General features: G+C 43.0%; 1 protein-coding gene across 1 annotated transcript in view; it reads left to right on the top strand.

Annotated features, from left to right (window-relative positions):
* Positions 1 to 22,411, top strand: part of ntng2b (netrin g2b) — a 54,748-nt gene that overhangs the window by 15,443 nt on the left and 16,894 nt on the right. Inside the window, 2 exon segments of the mRNA XM_031859865.1 lie at positions 17,246 to 17,418; positions 19,456 to 19,485. Coding sequence (XP_031715725.1) covers positions 17,246 to 17,418; positions 19,456 to 19,485 — 203 coding nt within the window.

Below are 22,411 nucleotides of genomic sequence, written 5' to 3'. Positions count from 1 at the left end.
CTACCTTTAAGAATTATCATTCCAATCAATACGGGAAGCTGACATTTGAATGGTATTTAACATCCGTGTTGGGACGGCCTGGAACAGAAGGAAGGAGGTGTGAATTTGTGTGTGTGTGTGTGTGATAGGGATGGTGGGTGAGAAGAGGGAAAGTGAAAATGAGTGAGTTTTTTGAGGGGCGTTGGCTCATGTGGGCGTCTTGTTGTGTGTTGTGTGTGGAGACGAGGTATGGGGGTTGTTTGATGAAGTCCTGAGTGGATGCTGACACAGCACACACAAACACACACACAGCCCTCTAGCACTGTGAAAAGGGCCTGCAGGTATTGATCACAGCCACTTTTCAGGCTCAGCACAGAATCAGAGAGAGGGAGAGCCCTGCCCAATACCCCGGAGGGGGGAGCAGTCCATCACCACGCCAGAAGCTCCACCGCAACCAGCACATTCCATAATCAACCATGCCTGTATAGAAATATTGGTGCTTATTTCTTTATTTAGTAGTCCACAAGTGCACCACATCTATAAGAATTCATCTTCCGTCTCCAATTCCCTGCTGTGCCGCTTTGCTTGAAACACTGTTGAGCTCCCAAAACATTTCTCTTCATATTTATACTTCCAGAAAACATTCTTGATTCCTCTCCTCACCCCGAGAGCAGCACTAATGGCTGGTGGCAGCTGGAGATAGTGTCAGTTTGTGCTGGATCTGGTAACAGAGGACCCAAATTTAGCCCTGTGGAGATGACTGAGGCCAGTCCGTCTTCCGCCCTGGCCACCCACACCTCCCGTAACATTATCACCAATCAATAAGTTATTCTGGGCAGCCAGCAGGAGTATTAGGTGATAGTGGAGGGGGGTCTTCAACAGTACAGTACAATCAAGAGTGTCTGATGCTTACGGCTGGGAAATTGATTTTGGGGAGCGAGACGATTAGTCAATGTTCCCTGGACAAAAGGCTAAGCCATTTCATCTCATCTCATCTGGCCTTAGTAACATATTGGGATTTCCAATGCTTAAAATTTGAATAATGAATATTCCACTCCGCTGGTGCTCCGGCAGGGACGGCACGCTGAAATGGGTTTTATATGATCAAGACCGAATGGCAGTGTACCGCAGGTCGCCCCGGTAATGAGATATGCTGGCGTTATCGATGGAGAGAGGGTTGTAGTCACTTCCTGGCCGTATTGTATGTCCCCAGGCCTCTAGCTGTGGCTCTCTTGCTGAACCCAGTTAAAAGTAATTAGTTAACTCTTCTTAATGACCTGCGTTGATCCTGGACAGAGACAGCAAAAAGGGAAAAAAAAGCCTTTTTCTCATCAACCAGTGTAAGACGTTACCTCTGTGGGACGGGTCTCTTTTATCCGACGCTGCATCGTCGCTGAGTGACTTGCTGGGCTCTAAAGAGCTGGCGCAGGTATGCGGGAAGCCAGGTGCTCAGGGTTAAATAGTGCTGCTTTATCAATAAAAACGTAACCCGATAGGCCGTTAAGTGCAAACGCAGGGAAGCTTAGTTTGATAGGAGGGAGGTTGTAAATTTAGATTTGTGGACGCGATGAAAACACTCCGCAAACTGGATCTTGAGCCAGTTGTGAGAGGGCATTTAGGGTGAAAGGGCAGCCATCGGTGGAGCAGAGAGCAGAGAAGGGCAAACAGAGGGAAAGGAGGCAAAGTCAAATGGGATAGAGTCGATAGAACGTTATTATACGATTCAGCCTCACTCACTTTGTGTTGCAAAGTTCTCCCGGGGTTGACTGTAATGAGCTACAGTACTGACTACAATATCACCTCTAAGCCAAGGTGTTTTGGGTTTTCAAAGCCTCTGGCTTCATGCTCACTTTACAGGCTGTATTCAACCCTTAGATGTGGACATTTCCATATCGCGGACAGATGGGCCATGGGAAAGCCATCTCCAGCAATCAAAGATAGAGTAGCAAAGCCTCAGCTCTATCATCATTTACATCAGTGAAATCCTATTCACCGGGAAGCTTCACTCGTAAGCGGAGCTCTCAAATTCCCCCTCATTCATTGGACCTCCATCTCCCCATCCCTGTTCCCTCTGTCCCATCTGTCAGCTGCCCTGCTGGACTGTGGAGTGGGCTATAGGTCTGTCTGTAGTCTGCATTATGGATTAGCTGTGGGGTCATGGATTGGGCCTTTTTAATGAAATAAGCAGCAGGTCGTACGGTGGGTCTTTATAATGGAATAAAGGAAAGGCTGTAAGCTCAGGAAGAGCCAACTAAGTGGATTAGGGCCAAGACGGGGAGAAGGAGATGGAGCAGAGTGAGGCGGAAGACGAAGTCTGCATCGTTTTTCTCTCCCGGCTGGTAATCGCTGCAGCATCGGGCCTTCTTCTCAGTTTGATTTGATTGGCTGACGGAGTAGGAATGACATTTAAGAGAAGCCAAGTGTGCGGAGCGTCTTACTCCCCTACGTCAGTCGGCTGAGCAAGGAAACGTATTATTAGCAGCACATGTACATCACAGTACTGTTGAGGTTGATGTCACCAACAAATTATCATTTTTCAATTGGCTTTCAGACAAATAATTGTGCACACAGAATTTAAAGTGCGTTAGATCTTGGCACATTTTATTAGAAAACCCACTATTAGCAATTGAGGCAATCAATATTTTTCAAATATCAATGTAAGTACGGATTTTTAGTAAATTGGCTTTTCCTAATTGGCTTAAACTACAAACTATGGAGGAGGAATGAAAATCTGTTTTCCAGCCGAGTCACAGTGTATTACAAATATGAATACCACCCCTACTAATACTGCCACTAGCAGTACAAAGAAACAGTGATTTAGTTTTGTGGGCTTTCACACCTAATTACATTTGAGAGGCCCCGTCTCATCTAAAGGCCTTACCTTTAATCAACAACTAATTATTTTCCAGTAGTGAAAATTAGCTTGAGAGCAGACCTGCCAGAAAACGAGCCGTATAAACACTAATGGTATTCAGGGTGTTTTTACATGGTCGTGTTGTTTTATGCCTGCTCGACTCATTTATCCGCCGCGTGTCTGTTTTTCTCCATGTCATCCTGCCCCCCCCCCCCGCTGACAGAGCTAATGTGCTGAGAGGTTTAAGCTCTCCTTCAGACTGGCACAGGAACTTTACTGCTGCTTATAAGCATGTTGCAGAGAGCAGGGAAAGGACAGTCAAAGCAGTTTTTATGACTTTTCAGGTGTTCTTATTAGTCTGTTTATATCATGACAGCCAGTGCAGCAGAAGTCCTTTGTAAAATTAACAAAAAATTACAAAATTAGCAAACTGTAGTCATGGATATTATACAAATGGACCTCTGAAGGGCTTTTGCACACCTGGGATAAATAAGTGTTCTCTTTATCTCAACTCTGCCTGCATTGTGATCACATCTAAATATGTAAATTATTAAGGCTCAGTTGGCGGACTCGCCAACAAATATGTCTCAGGTCAAGTCAAGCAATGCAATGGCCATTCATTTTAAATCACCTTTGGCGAGGGACGACTATAGCTGCTGCTGCTGCATGCAGCTTTTACTGGGCTTGAGGAAGAGTTGTTTATCTTGGGAATGTGTGATGAGAGAATTCTGTTTTAAGTGAATACATCACCGTGCGTCTGGGCCACAAATGCTCAACACATCTATCATCAGATTGGCTATTTTTCATTCCACTGCTTGTGCTGCTTGCACGTGTGCAGAATATCTAGAAATCTGATGATAATATTAGCTTGAAAACTCAAGATTTTTGATTTTGAGAATATTATTTCGAAGTGACCAGAAGACGACGAGATCAGGCCACATTTAACCCTGGTACTAGCATGTTAGCTTTATCTGGATACATTATGTGGATGCTGATCCACAGGCCTTGGCATTTAGACCTGAAATTAATAAAAGTTATCATCTTGATTCTGCACGTATTGGGATCGGATATGATTATGCAAATTCAGACATGGTCTGGCCAATCCAATTGCAGTCCGATCCCAATGCGTTCTGTATGCATTTACACTTTTTGCATGAAAATGTTTTTTTTCCTTATCAAGATAGGATCTCCAGAAACAGATGTGAACAGGATGAAAGGGTGGAGCCACATCTGGATCAGGTTTATTGAGATTATTTCAAACTTAAACTGTAACTTACGAGGCAAATGTCTTGATCGTGAACCAAAAACAGTGGTTCCCAACGTGCTGGCCAGGACCTCAACGGATCATAAAGTAAATCTGAGGGGTTACAAGAAATCCATTGATTTGACACATCGTCCTAAAATCCTGTCACTGAGTATTTCAAACTGTTTGTGTTTTGCCGTTAAGCCCTTAAACACATTAATCAGTTACTCCGGCTGGACTTCAAGGATCTTAAACACGCTCCCACCAACGCAGCCCACTGCTCTGTTTTCAACACGGTTTGAATCCCCACTTAGACTTGCATTGTGGGTAATGTAGGCGCCGGGTTTTGACAAGGAAATAGACCGTGTGGAGTAAAATCAGACGATATCTCTGTATAACTGTGAAGTGCAATGGGTACTCTTGTAACAAAATAGGGAAGAAGAAAAAACAAATCAGACCAGTTGATATATAAAACTAAACACTCAAACTGATCATATGCTGAAAATCAACACATAATTCAAATTGTAACAGCACAACGTACTCATTTAAAGTTTTGAATGAGAAACCTTCAGTAACTCAGATCTGTACTTTTGCAGTCACGCTGCCTCCTGAAGGATGGACTAATTAGACTGAATGGTGGCCTGTTGCAAAGGTTTATTGTGGTTCTGGAAGCATTAATCTCTGTGGCCTCGAGGCTTGTCCATCATCTCCACCGGAGAACAAGGAAGAACGGATGCCTCTCCTCTGCTCCCTTTATGGATCCTCCAGTCTTTTTGTGTGCTTGGTTTTCCATGTAGGGTGACTTTGACTTTGGAGACTGTCACCACTATTTTTTTTTGAATTACACCAAAAGTTTTCTTTCGTGTCCTTTACTGAGTGAAGGTGAGCGGATGGAAGGTATACGCCTGGATCAGGGGGAGAGGGAGAGGAAGAAAAGAGGGAGGCAGATGATGGATTAACTCCTAGTTTCATGGGACTAGCTGGGGTGTGTGATTTTGTGATGAATGATGTGAGGTGTGATGCTCTGTAAATATTATTCTCCAGTTCACACAGCCACCACAGAGCAGAGTAACAGTCTCCCCCACATATTCTCCGTATTTTCCAGCCTCGGTTGAAAACTTTCCCCCGTCTATTCCGTTTCAAGAGGAAACCGCTTTGCACTTGAATACTGGCAGCTTCTCCCTCATGAATGAAATATACGCCTCATGCTTGATGTGTGCGTGTGTGTGTGTGTGTGTTCTCGCTGAAGACGGGGAGCCTTCACGCGTGGTCCCTCCCACCCCGTTCAGACTCCTCCCCCTCTGAGCTGCTCTTCCTCCGAGGCAGCAGAGGCTCGGAAACAGATCACTTTTTAAATCATTCATGAGCACTCCCCAGAAAAGAAAGGCATGCAGAAAGCTGAGGGACCGCAATGAGGAATGTGTCATTGTTCCGCTCATATGCCGTGATTTATGACACAATGGTTGTAGCTGATTTCATAATCACAGTTTATTTCCCTTCAGAAGGGAAGCAAAGTTAAAGTCAGCAATTTTGCCTGTTTTCCTTTCATTCCCCTTCTTTTGTTTCACAGATGAATGTCTCTTTCTTCATCCCCTCCCTCGTCAATGGATTTCTCTTTTCTTCCTCCACCTTCCCACCCCCCGTCTTAGTCGTCCCATAAATATCCCTTTTAAATTCACAAATACAATAAAGAATTCTCCCCACTAGCGCCTGCACTGTGCCTTACCCAGCATCTGGTGAAAGGGGAATCTCTTGATACCGCGAGTGTGCTTTAAAGCTGAAAGGCATGCTGGGAATTGTAAGTGGGAGAACATGAGGTAGAGGGAGGGTGTCCTTGGAAAGATGGTTTGTTCTCAGTCAGCCACATTAATTAGCATAGCATTATTACAGGCATGGCGTGTTCAAAAACACACAGGGCCTTTAAACTGTCACCACAAGCATGTCGATGGGCACGGATAAATAGCTTATCAATGCGAGAGACAGAAACACAAGCCCATGTGTTTGTCAATGAGAGACACACCAGCTCACACACTGTGATCAGTCAGGTTTTGATGTCAGAGACTTCTACTTTCACCACGGTGTTGTCCCATCCGGAGCTTTGGAGGGACGAGAGTCTGCAAGTTTTCAGTCCAGCTGAACAAGACAGCAGGTGATGGTGAACATTGTTCAGTTTGGAAAACACTTTCAAATAAGACGCACAAAATTGTCACGACATACTGAGTCAGGAATAAAAGAGTTCATGAATAACTTAATAAAAGAACGTAGAGAGCAAACTATGTAGTTAAGTATTACGAGTGACTTGAGGAATATACCGTTGTATTCGATGGCGTCACAAAGTCTTCATCTGTAGGTGGAGTTTGCTCGTTGAACTTCTCATGAAAAAGTTGAGCCTGAGCTGTTTCATCTGCTGAAGAAGACCATGCTGTTTGGTCAAAAGCTCTGTAATAAGCGAGCAAGGTGAGCTTGGGGTGAGACTGTTTCGTTAGCTACTGTTTCCAAGCTCAAGAATGAAATCATAGCAGGATATTTGTAGTTTCTGTGAATCTACTTGCTGAACATTTTCTCAATTAATCATGATTTACTCTTAATCAGCTGCTAAATTGCACTTAACCAATAAGTAGTCAATACTTCCTCATTATGCACATTTTAGGTATTATTTTCTGTTCGCTGAAGTAAAGTGGTATACGCAGGAAGCATGCATCATCATTCATGACAATCACAGTTTTGCTACTTTGTATACCTTACTGTATTTCTTAAATTAAGCATCTGATACTAAATATCAAATATAAAAAAGTCAATAAAGTTGGATGCTGTGTATGAGATTCAAACCTTCCTCAACAGATTGTAGTTGGCAGGAAACTAAAAGCAAAAGATGCTGAAAGAAAATGTCTAAATATGCTAAATATTTGATTAAATAATGTAAATTAGAACTACAATTGGAAAAAGACTGGGTGAGACAGCCACTATTTTGTGTTTGATTAACAACTGACACGATGAGTCGATTAGTTCATCAGTCGATCAATAATTGTTGTGAAGTGAGAAAACAAATGCCAGATTATTAGACAATGAAAATAATCAGTTGTAGTTGCAGCGACTGTTTGATTTTCAAGCATGGGGTCAATTTGACGCTGCGTCTCTATTTGTCACTCGTATTCACGTCGTACACAGTAACCAAAGTTCCCCCAAACTTGACATCTGGTACAGAGTGAAGAGACAAAGATGGCTCCATATAGTGTTCAGAACAGTACATTTCTGTGGTCTTTGGATGAGCTCTGCTTCTTGGCCCCAAGTTTCACGAAGCACATTCACAAAAGTCCTTCGATAACTACAAAGCAGAGGTCAATTACTAAATAATGCTGGACTTTGCTGGATCATTATGTGTTCAGTTCAGATATGAATCTAATTTCAAAACCACCACAAGTAATTCATTTATATAGAAATTATTAAGCAAAATATCATAATTGCTGAATAAGCTAAGCAGTTTTTTTTTTTTTGCTACAGCTAGGAGCACAAGTAAACACTGTCCTCTCTGGGTTTCATGCACAAAGACCCCCAAGTTTTAGCACTAATTGTCTTGCTAACTGCACTGGTGTGTTTTGAAACTCTCCTTCCTCTCACTCTTCACCTCCTCCGCCCCGCGGCTCGGGCAACTCTCTCCTCTCTATGACTAATGATGTTCTCTCAGTCTCAAGGTTTTAGCGGGATAATTATATTAACCCCTGTCCTCTGGCTGATCCCAGCACAGCTCGTCTTCCCCAGGCATCCTCCCCTCCACGGTCCCACCGGAATTAGACAGTAATATACACATGGCTGTACAGGAGCATACACTACGGGTGTGTTCTGTATTGGCTTGGGTATGTGTCTGCAGCTGTGTGTGCGTGCGTGTTTTGGTGACTTTTAGGATAAATTAAATGAGAGGACATGCAGCTAAGAAAAAGAGTGAAAGTGTGTTATTGTGTGGAAAAATAATTGGGTGAAGGACTGGGGATTACGAGTTTGTGTGCGTTGGTGGGCTTATTTACAACAACATGCCTTTACACATCAGAGGTTCAACAGTGTGTCTCTAAAGTTCGTGTGGCGGGCATTCCGTCTCGAGTGAAGGCCCTGAGAGTATTTTGTTCTCCACTTCCAAAGTTTTTCTTTCTGATACACACACACACACACACACACACACACACACACACACACACACACATAAAGATCCTACAAAGATCCTTATCGCCCCTGGGGGTCCGAAGACTCTGTGGGGGGCTGCACAACAGGAAGAACCTCCCACCAAACCCCATGTCGTCCCAGAGTTTCTGTCTCATCATCACATTTTCATTCCCCCCATTGCCTCCCAACTCCCTTTACTTCTTCTTCCTCATTCATATCTTAAATAAAATGAGGATGTATAATAACACCCCCCCCTCCCTCCTCCAACTCGCACCCAATTTCCTCCCTCCCCAGGTGTTACTCATTGCTGTAGTGTTCATTAAAACACATTCAGCAGCAGTAAGGACTCTGCAGGGAGGTTACGCGCTAATATGCAGCACTGTTAACACCGTGATCTCAGGGCGATGCGGGCCGGACGGGGTGAGACCGATCTCTCTTTAGTGGGAGACACCTTACGATGCGGTGACATGGCTGCTTGAGGAAGAGCGGCGTCAGCCATTCTGCATCATTCATGCTGCATCATGCTGCATGAATATTACAATGCCGGCGTGCAGAGCCTTAAATTACCACCCGCCAGGTGCCAAATGCCAGTAAAGTATGTCTTCTGTGGATGAATTAATAAGGGTCGCCCACCACAGTGGTCAGTGAGGGTGCATGTATTCATAGGTGATAACATTCAGTATTTGTTATTTATAGGACAATAACTTTTTATTAGTGTCATGCAGAGACAAGCAGAGAAAACTATAGGTGAAACTGCTGATGTGGGGCTTTTACACAGTATTTCATTTATGTCTGCATACTAAGCACAGACATACTTCATTACTGGTAAAAATGGCAGTCGGTTTTTTGGACACATATTCAAATTAAATTAAATTTAATTTAAATAGTGGATTATATTCAGTAGAAAAAATGTTTTGACCAATAAAAAGCAAAAAAAGTTCCCAAGGAGACTAAAAAAAAACAAAAAACATTACTCGCTTTTTTGTGTGTTTTTAATGAGTAAAAGAAAAGTTTGACTTTTGGCTGTTTCGATATTAATATTTTGAGTGATCAGTAGATATGGCCACTTGATAATTTTGTTTTTAGTTCTCAGAGTTAGTTCTGATAGAAACATTTGAATGATTTAAGGGGTGTTCAGATCAAAACAAGCTCTGCTAAAAAACATGCGGGTTAAGTTGGTGGAAGCTTGTTTATTCGGGCACAGACGAGACGATGAAATATGATCCAGGAAGTTCAGTTTGAGTAACAGATCCATGAGATTTGAAGCTTATCAGACAGCAAAACATTGCACACTTATAATACTCAGACAGAATGTAGAAATTCATCATCACAGCAATCATTTACAAAAAGTAAACAGTGGAAATATCTACCTAGTGTGTGCGCTTGCAGTATTTCATGGGCCAGCGTCTTGCTGGATGATGTAACTGTGCTTTCCGCAAGTTGAACAGGTTCAACTTTTTTGCTGGACGACCTTGCGTTTTTGTTTTTTGCAGGGAATGAGCGGTCTGCGTTTCTCATCCACTGCTAAATTTGGTCTGAACGTGGTCTTATACAATCTCTGCTCTGCTATGTGTCGCTTCTGATTACCACCGTCTTTATGTTTGTTTGTTTTCTGATTTTATTTTATGAACTTTCAGGGCAAGAATATTCAAAAAGACAAACAAAATAATTACACACAGGCCCGAAACTAAAAACAAAAAAGGTGGCAAAAGTAGCGAAAATGTATCCATGATAATCCCCGGTGTCCATAGCTGCTATGATTGAGATGTTCACAGTCTGGAATTATGTGTAATGTGCATTGTCACAGTCAGGGGATATGCAATGAGTATGATTTAAAAAGATAGTACAAATAAACTGGACACTAAAACAGGCAAGAGAGGCACATAAATCAACATACACTACAGAGTCAATGTGCTTACTGATATCAATAAAGGGACCACAAATCTGAATGAATTCATATCAATGAGCCACTTCTTAAAACAAGGGTTTACTTACTGTTTAAGTGACCAAGAAAGTTATTTACAAATTGTGTCTCATCCTACACAAAGCCTTACTGGAACCAGCCAGGGTGACAAAATCCTTTGATAGCTACATATTAATTACCCCTGCAGTTTGAAAGGCCAGCAAAAACAGTACATTTCAAACAGCTGGCATGTAACCCACACCTGAGCTCTTCCAGTATCTCTCTCTCTCTCTCTCTCTCTCTCTCACACAAACACACACAGCCTCTGCTGTGCTCATGAGAACGGTCCTCTGAGGTCTGGACAGGAGAACAGGATGTGCCCAGGCTCCATTATTTAGTTATTGGGTGCTGTGCATACGGTCCATACTTCAGAGAGCAGGTAAGCTCAAAGTGGCCCTAACTCTGCCTGCTGCTCTTTACGCGACTCAAACCGACCAATCAGAGCGATGCTCTCAGGAATGTGCGCGCACGCAATAGTCAGTTACTGTATCCTGTGTAAATAATTTACTCGTACGCTTAGTCACACACAATATCTCTCTCTCTCTCTCCATCCATCCTTCTATCTAGTGCATCACAAACTAAAAGACTTTACTCAGAGCAAACTGTGCTAATATAATGAATCATCCCACGTACACACCAGGGAGGTCACACATCCCCGTACTCTGCATAGTGTACACACACACACACACACACACACACACACACACACACGGTGTGGATTGCAAAGACAATCAAGGTCATTCCTGCATTTTGAATAATTTAAGAAGTATTTTTGCTGGACAATTTCACTCAGCTTCTTCCTTCAGAGGCCCAAAAACATCCAGTGACCTTTCAACATTGAACATACAGTATACAGTGAGTGCATGCATCTATGTTCTTGTGAGTGTTGTGGAGACGCCAAACACACAGTCACTTCGGCTGCCTAAGATGCTTCAGTTGAAAGTCTTTTCTTCCTCAGACGCCCCACAAAAATATGTATTTTTTGAAACCCCGAGAAACTAGAAAAAGACGAATGGGAGGAAATGGATCTAAAACACTTGTGGTCTTCTGCCGGCGACAGCTTTCATTAGATAATGACAGATAATGAGATTGAGTGGAATGATTTGTTGAGAATAAAACCACAAGTTCGGTTTTTAATGAATGACGGTGACGGGTTGATAGACGTGTGAAAGAATTATTGTGGTTATGAAGAGAGGCACAGTGTAATCCCTGCTCACCACATGATTGCAGGGGAGGTCAGTTATAGATTACCTGTTTAGTCTAGAGAGAGAGAGAGCGAGCATGTGAGAGAAAGGATGGATTGTGGAGAGGAGGGGGGGGTGGTGAGGCGGAGAGGGAACGTTTGAAGAGACTCATGCTGCTCTCCTGCTACGGGAGGTTGCACTCGAGGAAAATCGATCCTCTCCCTTCAGAGAAAGAAATTTATGAAGCTGGAACATAAACGCAGTCATGTCCAATTAGCTGCTCTGAATTTACGAGGCAAGGCGAGGGAGGAAGTGGGAGGGGACGTGGTGATAAAGACCTCAGCAGAAGCCAATAAGGCGTGCTGCTGATCAATGATCCAAGCTTCACGCAACACCCACTCCTCGCTCGGTCGCTTGCCGTTGAGCTCGGGATACGCGATGTTGGAGGGCTCGGCTTTCCTGCAGGCCGCCTTCTACCAATCAGATTTGAATTGATGGACATACTTAAATATCACCTCTAGGCATGATTTATTTCTGATATGTTTCTTCCCTAAAAAAGTTAAATTGCCTCGTTAAAATGACATCTTAGACCTAAAACATTTGAATGTCCCCAAAGGGGAAATTTGTGGTACAGCACAGTGAACTATAAAGATAATAGACAGTTAAAACAACAAAAGTCCATGATCACGATCTATCAATAAATAAGACCAATCCCCGTCTACTCCTTCTCCCTCAATGAAGAATACAGAATCTATGAATATGTAAATATTGTTCTTTTCTTTTCAAATTCCGGGGACACGATGTCTCCTCCTCATAGACTGTATATAAGAAGTGGAGGTACTCACCGTGACGTCACCCATTGGTTGGTGGACTACGGTTTTGGTGCTTCAAATTTGGCATATTGGCCGTCGCCATCTTGGTTTTTGGCCGTTGCCATCTTGGTTAATTGCAACAAGACGTGACAGGAAAGGGGAGAGCTAAGTACCACCGAACGCTGAATAAGACATTTTTAGTTGACCAAAATGGCAGACTTCATGTCCTCTGTTGAACAAAAATCAGATATTATACACTTTACAAAAGTGCGGCTAAGTGTAGGGCTATTGTGTTGTATTCTCATTTCCTGTCCATTTTCCTGCTATTTCATTCATCGCCTTGCATTTGCACATGGACCTCCAGGTCATGAGTCAGCCCTGGTTTGGATGTTAAGTCTCCAACAAAAGCCCTGACACTCATTGCCCATTAGGCTCTCACTCTACTGTGACTCCAGCAGGTAGCGTAGCCGGTGGCGGTATCAGGGGAGGGAGTTGCTGCAAATAGCGAGTGGGCCTTCTCAGTGACGGCTGATCGAACACAGAGTAGAAGAAGAGGGCGGTCTCCTGCTGGGTCAGAGCCGCATCGATGCGGTCTGTCATCGCAGGTTAGAGCACGTCAATGCGGACCCTCCTCCTGCTCCTCCTCCGAGTCTCACCGCTGTGGTCGGGGAGGCAGGCAGACTGTCAGCGCTCTGACACAGCTGCCCTACTCCCTGCTGAACTGACTGCTCAGCCCCCCTCCCCGCATCGTCTATGCCCGCCTATTTTCTCCTCCACCTACTCCGCTCAGACACAAGTCCACAACCCAATTTACTCAATGCGCTCCACAGAGTGCACTGGTACTATGGGCAGTAGTAAACAAAAAAAAAAAAAGAAAAGAAAGAAAAAGAAATCTAAAAGGAGTCAGGGATGCAGAGACAGACAGAAGGGGAAACGAAAGACAGAGATGGGGGATAAAATGGATAAACAAGGAGGAAGAGCGTGAGCAAAGACTGGAGGACTGGAACGGTTACAGTAGATGGAATTTTGGAGCAAAAGTTTAAAAACATTTGAAAAAATAGTGGGAGGAGAGTGCAAAACCGAAAATAAGAAAGCGGGAGTGATAGCAATGTCCCCGGAGAGAAATAGAGGAATAGGCATCGACTACAGTAAAGAGACAGATAAAGCCCCATTAACTGCTGCTTCCAGCTGCTTTCTCAGGCTCTGCCACCACATGACTCCCCCTTGATGTTTGTTTATCTTTCTTATTATTTATTCTCCTAATTGCTGCGTCTCTGCTGTCTAAAACAGGCAGTCCTCGCGTCATGAAATGCACAGCGCTGACATGACTTCACAGAGAACGGACAGAGAAACACACAGATAAGCTGACAACTAATCCGTCTATTCGATAAGAAATACAGATCATTGATCAATGCAAAACATAGTGTGGGCATATAGATCATACAATACACATGCACCAATTCTGTCTCCTACTGTAGCCTACAAAATGGTTTTGCCTCACATGTTTTGGAGGAAACATAATTGGCATCTGAATTATTTACTCTGGCAACATTTTTGATCTTTGTGCCACACAGACACCAGAGTGAAGTGGTCTGGGCTACGTAGTACAGAACTTTGACACAACAAAGTTTGGGTTTCAAAAACACTTTTGACAGAGAAAGATAATGGTTTTGGTTAAATATAGAAAAAAACGTACACAGTTTTTGAAAAACTTAACCAAGACCACAATTTTTAACATTCATTTCTGGCCGGCATTTTCCCCTTTTTTGCAATCGTTTTTTGGGGAAACATCATGTGTTGTGTTGTGTTGTGTTGGTTAATGCCAGGGAACGGCCGCAGCCATTGTTAAAAGAAATCAGCGTTGAATGTCTGTAGGAAACAAACTGCAGTCTCCAGCGTTTGAGTCTGATGTTTTGTTGAGCCATCCATCCACCACGACCTCCTTCCTCTGCAGACTTTGTGGCTCTACAGTAACATCAGCCGACTTCCTCCTTTGCTCCCAACGGACAAGACTCATATTTCCAACCGCTGCTGGAGGCTTTGTCCCTTAAAATGTAAATATAAGTTGTTTTTGCCCATTTGCTGAAACGAACGATAGGCTCATTTTTCTCCAACAGACTGATAAACAGAAGTATTGACCCATAATTACACCAGCTAATTAAACCACCACCTTGTGCGTGTGGTTTCTAATGCAGACTGGAATACATTTGAATCACTTACTTCCTTCTGCTCCTAGACTCCCTTTCTCACCCAGCTTTCTCTTCTTGTTCTTTGTCTTTTCCTCCCCTCACCTTCTCTAATTTCATCTCTCCTCTCTCTCTCTCTGAGTAAATAGACAGGCTTGTGATGGATCCAGCTGTCCTGTCTTAACTTCCTCCAGCTCAGAGCTGCTACTCCCACTTTGATGACTTTGCAGTGAAGGCAGACATCTTGTGCATTAACATATGATTGTGCCCATGTATTATTTGTATGTGGAGGGACCAAAGAGGGGGGGGGGTCGGGAGAAATCCCAGTGCAAGCTGTCATCCGAAAGCGAGAGAGCTAAAGAGACGCGGCACTTGAAAAGGTGGAGTGTCGCATCATTCATGCGGAAGGAGTGCAAAGCTAGAAGCACTCCTGGTCTTCCTTGGCTGTACTATGTGGCAGAGGTCACAAAAGCAGGTCAAGGGGACGCGCAAAGTTTCAACCTGCAAGACTGCCAATTTTGCTTTCATGATATAATAACATAGCAGAGGGTTTAGTTAATATTAGAACTCCAGTGGTATTTGGTGAAGGTAAATCTATGGATCCAGACTCATCTGCTCATGCAAGCTTTAACCTCTATATGTCAACTGTCCAGATAACTGACGAGAGGGAGGCCATTTCCTCTCGTAGGCTGCAGCCATTAGGCCTGCAAGACACAAACTGCACAGCAGCATATACGTAGAAAATCACTTTGGTCTTTAGTATTGATTTTTAACTACAACTTCTAGGTGCTGCACTCAGTGGCGCTTCCTCTTTTAAGATGGGACAGATGAGATTTATCACCGAAGATGCGGGAGATGAGAAGCGGTGATATGTTCGCCGCTGTCAGTCACTCAATCCAGACGTTAGTCACCGCGCCTCTGCTTCTCAGATCTGTTGGCTGTCATAGCCGCTCTCGGTTAAACGCATCACAACCACTGCAGCCAGAAACACTCGCGCACACACACACACACACACCTGTCCCATTTCACACACACTCGCTCGCTCTCTATTTCCTCCATGAAAAAGAGATGTTCAATTTCCCTCTCCGCTAAGTGGACAGCTCGTGTCCTTCAGAAGGCATGCAGGAAACAAGGCCTCGTCGACGGATGGATTTTCCCTGGCACGTCCTGTCAGCTCGTCCAGGTGATCAGAGAGAAACATCGGACCGCAAGCAACAATGTGATGCGAGACAACGCACCATGATCGACTGCCTCCATTTCGTTTCCTGTGAAGTTTTCTAAGTTTCAGTCATTTCAGTCATCGTTATCCTGTATGTAAAGTAATGTCGCAAGACTAGGATTGAGGTTGGTAGGCCGACAGGATAAACCACAAAAAAAAAAAAAAATTGATGAGAAAGTGCAGATTAGTGTGAGGAAGGAAGATTGAAGCAGTCATCCTGCCAGAATACAGGGGCCATTCTTTGAATATTTGATGCAGACGGATAGCTGTTCACTCCTGTGGAACAAACTGGATTGGAGTCCAGTCGCTCATCTGGAAAAGGCTGTAATTTAAAGTCGTAGCTGCCGAATGTCCTTAAGATCCTCATTTCCTTCCCAGCCGAGCTACAACCTCTGGATCAGCCCACCTGGGCCCTGCCCTCTGCCGCGGTCGCACTGCGCACACATTATGTTCATGCGTGCACGCACACTCGTGCACACACACACACACACACACACACACACACACACACACACACAGACAGATACTTGAATTTCACAGGCAGTAATTGTAAACAACAATTTGTTCCAAAATGACCGGGAAAATAGATTACCAACAATCTTGGACCGACAGTGTTTTGCATTCAACTTTTGAAAGTGTATTATTTTTTCACTTTACATCCTGCTTTGTGTCCCTGTGCTCCAGATATCTTGAGAAAAAGGAGAAGCAACAAGCTTGATTTTATTGATTATTTATCTATCCTTTATTTAACCCATTGAGATACAATATGTCTTCTGCCAGGGAGTCCTGGTCAAGATGGGCAGCAAGTAAAAAATGTCATATAAGAGTACAAATGGGGAAGGATAACATCACAATAAAACATATCAAAAAACAACAGACACAAAACATACAGGAACCAGCCGAGGTTGCGCTCATACTACTTGATGAATCAATTAAACGTTTCAGTTCTACGTTCAGTCAATCTGGACTTTTGACTTTCAGAAGAACTTTAGTAAAAAGAGTTTGATTCCTTTTTGATGCTTTACTCAGTTTAGGTGTAGATACAGAGAAGCTGTTGGTGAAATCAAATTATAGAGAATCAGATGCAACTGTACAAACTGCTCAAGCAAACAGAATACAAATGGGTGCTGTAGCTTTGCGTGACACTTCTGAAATTGAGACCAAAAGAAAAATCATTGTTTTCTTTATATAAATGTATTTACACCAATTAATCTTGATGGCATTGCATCTTTATATTTCTTAGTGTGTTTCAATCCTCATTTCGGCAACATTTTACTGGTGCATTTGTAAGTGTACACTACACCCATAACAGCACCCATACGGTACAAACGCTCACACACGCACGTCTTACTTTTTTCTCTTTGTCAGGTGTGCAGTGTAGTTTACCTCGCTACTCAGTAAACAACAAACTACTTAGAACCTTACGTACCTTAATCCTATGATCTTAATCTTGTTTAATCTTTGTGTCCCATCTCTGCACCAGACCTTTAACACTCACTATTTGCACTTGTCTTTTTTTTGTCTCCTTGGTGTACAAATACACTAATTTCTAACATCATTAACACTTACAACCAGCGTGTGATTACAACTTTCGCTTTCTGCCTCTCTCATCTCATCTGTGTACTCCTTTTTTTATTTATTTTTTTAAAGGTGTAAGTGTAACCTCCATGCCTCCCAGTGCCTGCTGCAGGATGGGAACCTCCAGTGCCAGTGTGAACACAACACCACGGGCCAGGACTGCCAGCGCTGCAAGAAGGGCTTCAAAGCCAAGTCCTGGAAGGCTGGTTCCTACCTGCCAACACCCAATGGAACCCCCAACACCTGTACGTACCTAAAACATGCTATTCTGTTGATCATACTCCTGACTCTTTACATTTGCCTTGGCTTTTTTTGTCAGCTTGCTTTACTGTATTAATGGATAGGACTATTAATTGATCGAAGTTGCAACAATTAAAAATGTTTCCCGGGAGGAGCCTAGACTCTGCTGAAGATTTAGGATGATTTATTCTGCATTTAAAAGACAAGTTAGATGAGAAGATTGATATTACTCTGAGGTTAGTACCATAAATACAGAGAGAAACAACTAGCCTGCGTCTGTCGGGAGGTAAAATTCTCTAACCAGCACCTCTAAAGCTCACGAGGATCATATTATATCTCATTATCCCTGAAGTGTCAGCTGGAAACGGTCAAGCACATAACCCCGGGTAAAACGTGAATTGTCCTCTTTACACTTTGGTTTTTGTACAAATTATACAAATGAGACAAAACGTATTAATTCATGAGCTTTTTGTTGTACTGTAAAAGAGCCCGTCTTTATGCTAAGCTAAGCTACCTGGCTGCTCACTGTAGCTTCTAATTTACCGTACAAACATGAGGGTGATATCAATCTCTATCTATTGGAATGAAAGCGAATAATCTTTTTCACTGAAGAGAAACGCCGCGCTTGCTAGCTGCTCCATTTACGGGTTGCAGAGCTGATGTTGCAGTCTTAAGCCCAGCTTATTTTATGTTACCTTAGTGCTCCGTTAGCGGTTATTGCTGGTAGTTTAGCCCCGCTGATGCTTATGCTAATGCTAGCTTTGTGTCCCATTAGCTGATAGTGGGTCACATTTAGCTCCTGTACAGAAAACATTTGAAACATTGTCCAGTGTCTTTTAGAGAGCAAAGAATGGGACTATATTCGACTTTAGCCTCTCACAATAACAAAATATTATTGATTTAATTGTTAAGTATTTTGTGTATTTTCTTTTGTTGTATTATTTTACTTGCATTATTGCGAATCTGTGGCATCAAAGCAATTCATTTCAATCTTTCTAATCAGAGTTGACTGATCATAAAATTCCATTTTCTATTTCAAAACAAATATACATGCAGTGATTTCCAGTATACTTGATTCATGTTGTGGGTTTTGTCATGAGGTCCTGAATGAAAGGCAGGATCAAGGGTACAAGTTGAGAGAAGTCGATGGAGAGACTGAGTTCTCCGAGTTGTCGTCTCCTCAATGCAGAGAGCAGATCAGAGCTGTGCTACAACGTGGGAGTGCGTGGGGGGGAAATCCTCTCGGAGACTGTAGCCAGCTACAGTAGCTAGCTATGATAAAATAATAATCTAGGGCAGCCCCTCCCTAGTTTTCTCCTTTCAAACAAACACTGACACACTCGCATGTACACAGAGAGAAACACAGGCAGATACACACTCACATACACCTGTACCTGCACACACACACACACACACACACACACACACACACACACACACACACACACACTGCAAAGAATGGCTCTATTGTCAGCCCTTTTTTTGTAAATCATGCTGTTGCTTCCAACCCAGTTCTAATGCTGATACACAACTTCAGAGCACATCACCACCCTTTTAAACTCCTAAATCCCATTAGTGGAATTTAAAAATTAAAAACATGCTCGGTTGAAATCGTACACAAAATGGCCATGGCTCACGAAACAGTTTGGTCTCCACGGACTGCATTATGCATGCCAAGCTAACCTAACTATAAATACAATCTTGGTAAACATGCAGGGAAGGCATAACGTTTTTGATTCAAGCGTTGCAAAGTGGCAGCGCTCTCTTAAAACATACATATATGATGAGGACCCTCTGAATGTGAGGATTTTGGGGGAAGAGTAACGGGGCAAATTAGGGAGGATGGGGGAGGCGGTGCAAGCCCAGTAATTACTCCGGGACATTGAGAGGTGGTCTCCAACAAACCGTTATTTTGCAGAACAGCTCTTAAGCTCTCTCTGCCACCTGAGTCTGATGAATGAGGCACAGTCAAGTCTTTAGGCAAATTGAATGCATAAATAAACAAGTTCTCATCTCCCCTCCCTCTTCTTATTCTCTTTCAGGTACAATTGCTGGTTCCCCCTCCGGTTCCAGTAAGTAATAATGCAAAGCAGAGGAGGTGGAATTCCACACTCTCTCTCTCTCTCTCTTCCTGCATTGTCTCCTCCCCCTTTTTTGTTGCATTGTTTTTGAAATGTAAGCTTTTAACCCCGTACCTCGCTTTTCCTGCACGTCTCCTAAACTCTCCCTCTCTCCTGTGATGTTCAGCTGGCTCTCCACTCAGTCACTTCTCTTTTCCTGCATCTCCTCTCGCAGTGCTGCAGCATGGGCCCTGTGTGCTTTATTATTAATAGGCCTCTCTGTCGCCATGTCCTTTCATCACAGCACATCACACTAACCTGCACAGGACGAATTCTTCCACAGCTCTGCTTTTCTTATTTAGACTAAAGACACTGCTGCTGCGGGTGGATTGAAGAAGGGGGGGAGGATGGGTGTTGGATGGAGCAGCAAAAGGAACTGAGAGAGAAAAGACAGACAGAGAAATGCTAGAGAAGGATGTGGGCATATAGTGTTGTAATGCAGTGTGAATCCGGGTGAGGAGCTCTGGGAGGCAGGAATAAAAGGGAATTTGATTAGGGATTCTCTCTTTGGAGAGGCTCTCAGCCTCCGAGCTGTTAGACAGAAACGATCGGCAAAGTGGCAACATCAACCCTGACAGCACTGGGCTGTTCTCCACATGGCCGGACAGTAAAAGGCTGATGCATGGATAGACTGAGCAATTGGACTGCACTGCAGAAGTCTGCTTTTAAAAGGTCTCCTCTCACAATTAGAGACAAAATAATGGGTAGGATTTATCAAAGAGACAAATGATGCTTTCTAATGGGCTGATAATGAGTTTAGTGGTTCAGTTTCAGGTTCCCACGGATTCACTTTTTGTTTGTCAATCCACGTTTTTTTACCTGTGTTGCTGAACATTTACTGCCACTGAAGGTGAAGACGAGACAGAGGGTGAAGCTGAAACTGAAGCGGGGGGTGAAACTGAAGCTGAAGGTGAATCAAAGAGCGCCACAACCATCTCAGAAGCTGAATCGTCCCCGGATATTACACATGAGCCCTTTGGAGCCCCTCGGGAAGGTGCGGAAAAGTACATTAGCCATAGCCAGAGGTACTTGATATCGGTAGTAGCTACTAGTTACTTTGTAGATAAACACATGCCATACTGCACACACTGCAGAAATCTTCATCTTTGTCTATTACAGAGTCCTGAAAGTCTTATTTTATAAAAACAAGTGAAGACATCTGCCATTGCAGAGACATCATTTCAATGGAAGTCAATTTGTTTCATGGAATTTCGAGAATAAGGCGTCATTTTCCCCTTATTCTGCCTTCCTTCAAGATTCTCACATGTCTTCAACAAATAGTTTGACAATGCAGGAAATGCCTCTTTGCTGCTTAGAGTTTGATAAGAAGATCGATACCACTCTCCTGTCTCTGGGTCAAATATGAAGCTAGTCTAGCTTAGCACAAAAACTGGAAACTTCTTATTTGACGGACAGATATGAAAGTAGCACCAATCCTCACTGTTACATTTACCTCCAAGTCAGAAAGCCTATTTCCTAAAATGTACAAAAACTATTAATTCAAACAAGTTGATTTTTTTTAACAGTAAACCTTTACTTGTGCTGGTGTATTTGTACAGTGCAGTGTTGATACTTTAACTTGAGTAAAGGATCTGAATACTTCTTCCACCACTGGCCACAGCTGGTCAGATGATACAGCAGCTGCGTATTGGAGACTCACTGTTCACTTGTGACAAAGCAAATGTGTGTGCCTGACTGTGGTTGTGCTTATAGACGCCAACAAGCAGTGTGTTTGTGTCTGTGTATATATACATAATTCACCCTGCAACCTACTGGAGGTCTAGAGCTGTGCATTTCCCTGGTCGTCTATATCTCTGACGTTAATGCCAGACTAGTCCCGTCTTGAGAGCGTGGGTGTCAAACTGTATGGACATTTAGACTTTATTTGTTCTGACTGACTGATTTCAAGCAGCCCAGGGTGGACGTGAACAGAATCTGTCAGCCGCTTGAATGTACAGTAAAAGTGGACATCAAAGCCCGGCTCGCCCTCGTCATGCTAAATTTAAACCTGCCATCTTGGTCGGCAGCGGACCGCTCATGTTCCACCAGAAAAGCACTGAGGACGTGGGAGGAGCTGGGATTTCGGCACCGCTGTGATGTCGTCAGACTTTCTTCTGTTCTTTTTTTTGTCTGAAGGAAATCCATTAGGAGCGTTTGTTGAAGCTTTGACGTTGTACAAACAGTTACAGCTTTTTGAAGCCCGCTATGAAGGACACACATCACATGTAGACTTTTGCTTTACATTTACAGTCATAATGTGATTCTCCGAACTATGTTTTACTTCCATAACAGGGCTTTAGCTGACAATTATTTTCATTGTCAAACAATCACCATTTTTGGTTTTGTTTGACCAAAAATCCTAAAGTCAAAAGCTATTCAGTTAACTATCATAGAAAACTAAGAAAACCAGAAAAAACAACATTCGAGGAGCTGAAACCAGTGAACTTTTGCCATTTTTGCATATGTATTATTTATTTTCTGATTGATTATTAATCAAATAATCATTGCAGCTTCAGGGTTAGGGTTATCTGTGCATCTGTCTAAATAGTTGGCATTCAAATATAATCTGTATCTTTTTTTGACAAAACTAGTAACTACATTTAAACAATAAAATCACTTCCTTCAAAATTATGAATGCACTAAATATATATAATGAATTAACATAATTTCCAATATATACAATTTTAAACATAAATACTCATTTGCACTTCTGGAACACCAGAGAGGAAGATCATACCATTGTAGAGTATTACGGTCTGTTTTTGTATCCCAGGTTTAGAGAAGTGTTTTTGGCTTGAACGTGACCCTGATGTGAGCAAAGCCTTGTTATCTGTGTGTGTGTGTGTGTGTGTGTGTGTGTGTGTGTGTGTGTGTGTGT

Source organism: Anarrhichthys ocellatus, unplaced genomic scaffold, assembly GCF_004355925.1.
Source record: "Anarrhichthys ocellatus isolate YVR2014 unplaced genomic scaffold, GSC_Weel_1.0 scaffold23, whole genome shotgun sequence".
Lineage (NCBI taxonomy): Eukaryota > Metazoa > Chordata > Actinopteri > Perciformes > Anarhichadidae > Anarrhichthys > Anarrhichthys ocellatus.
This window is presented reverse-complemented; position numbering and strand designations above follow the sequence as displayed.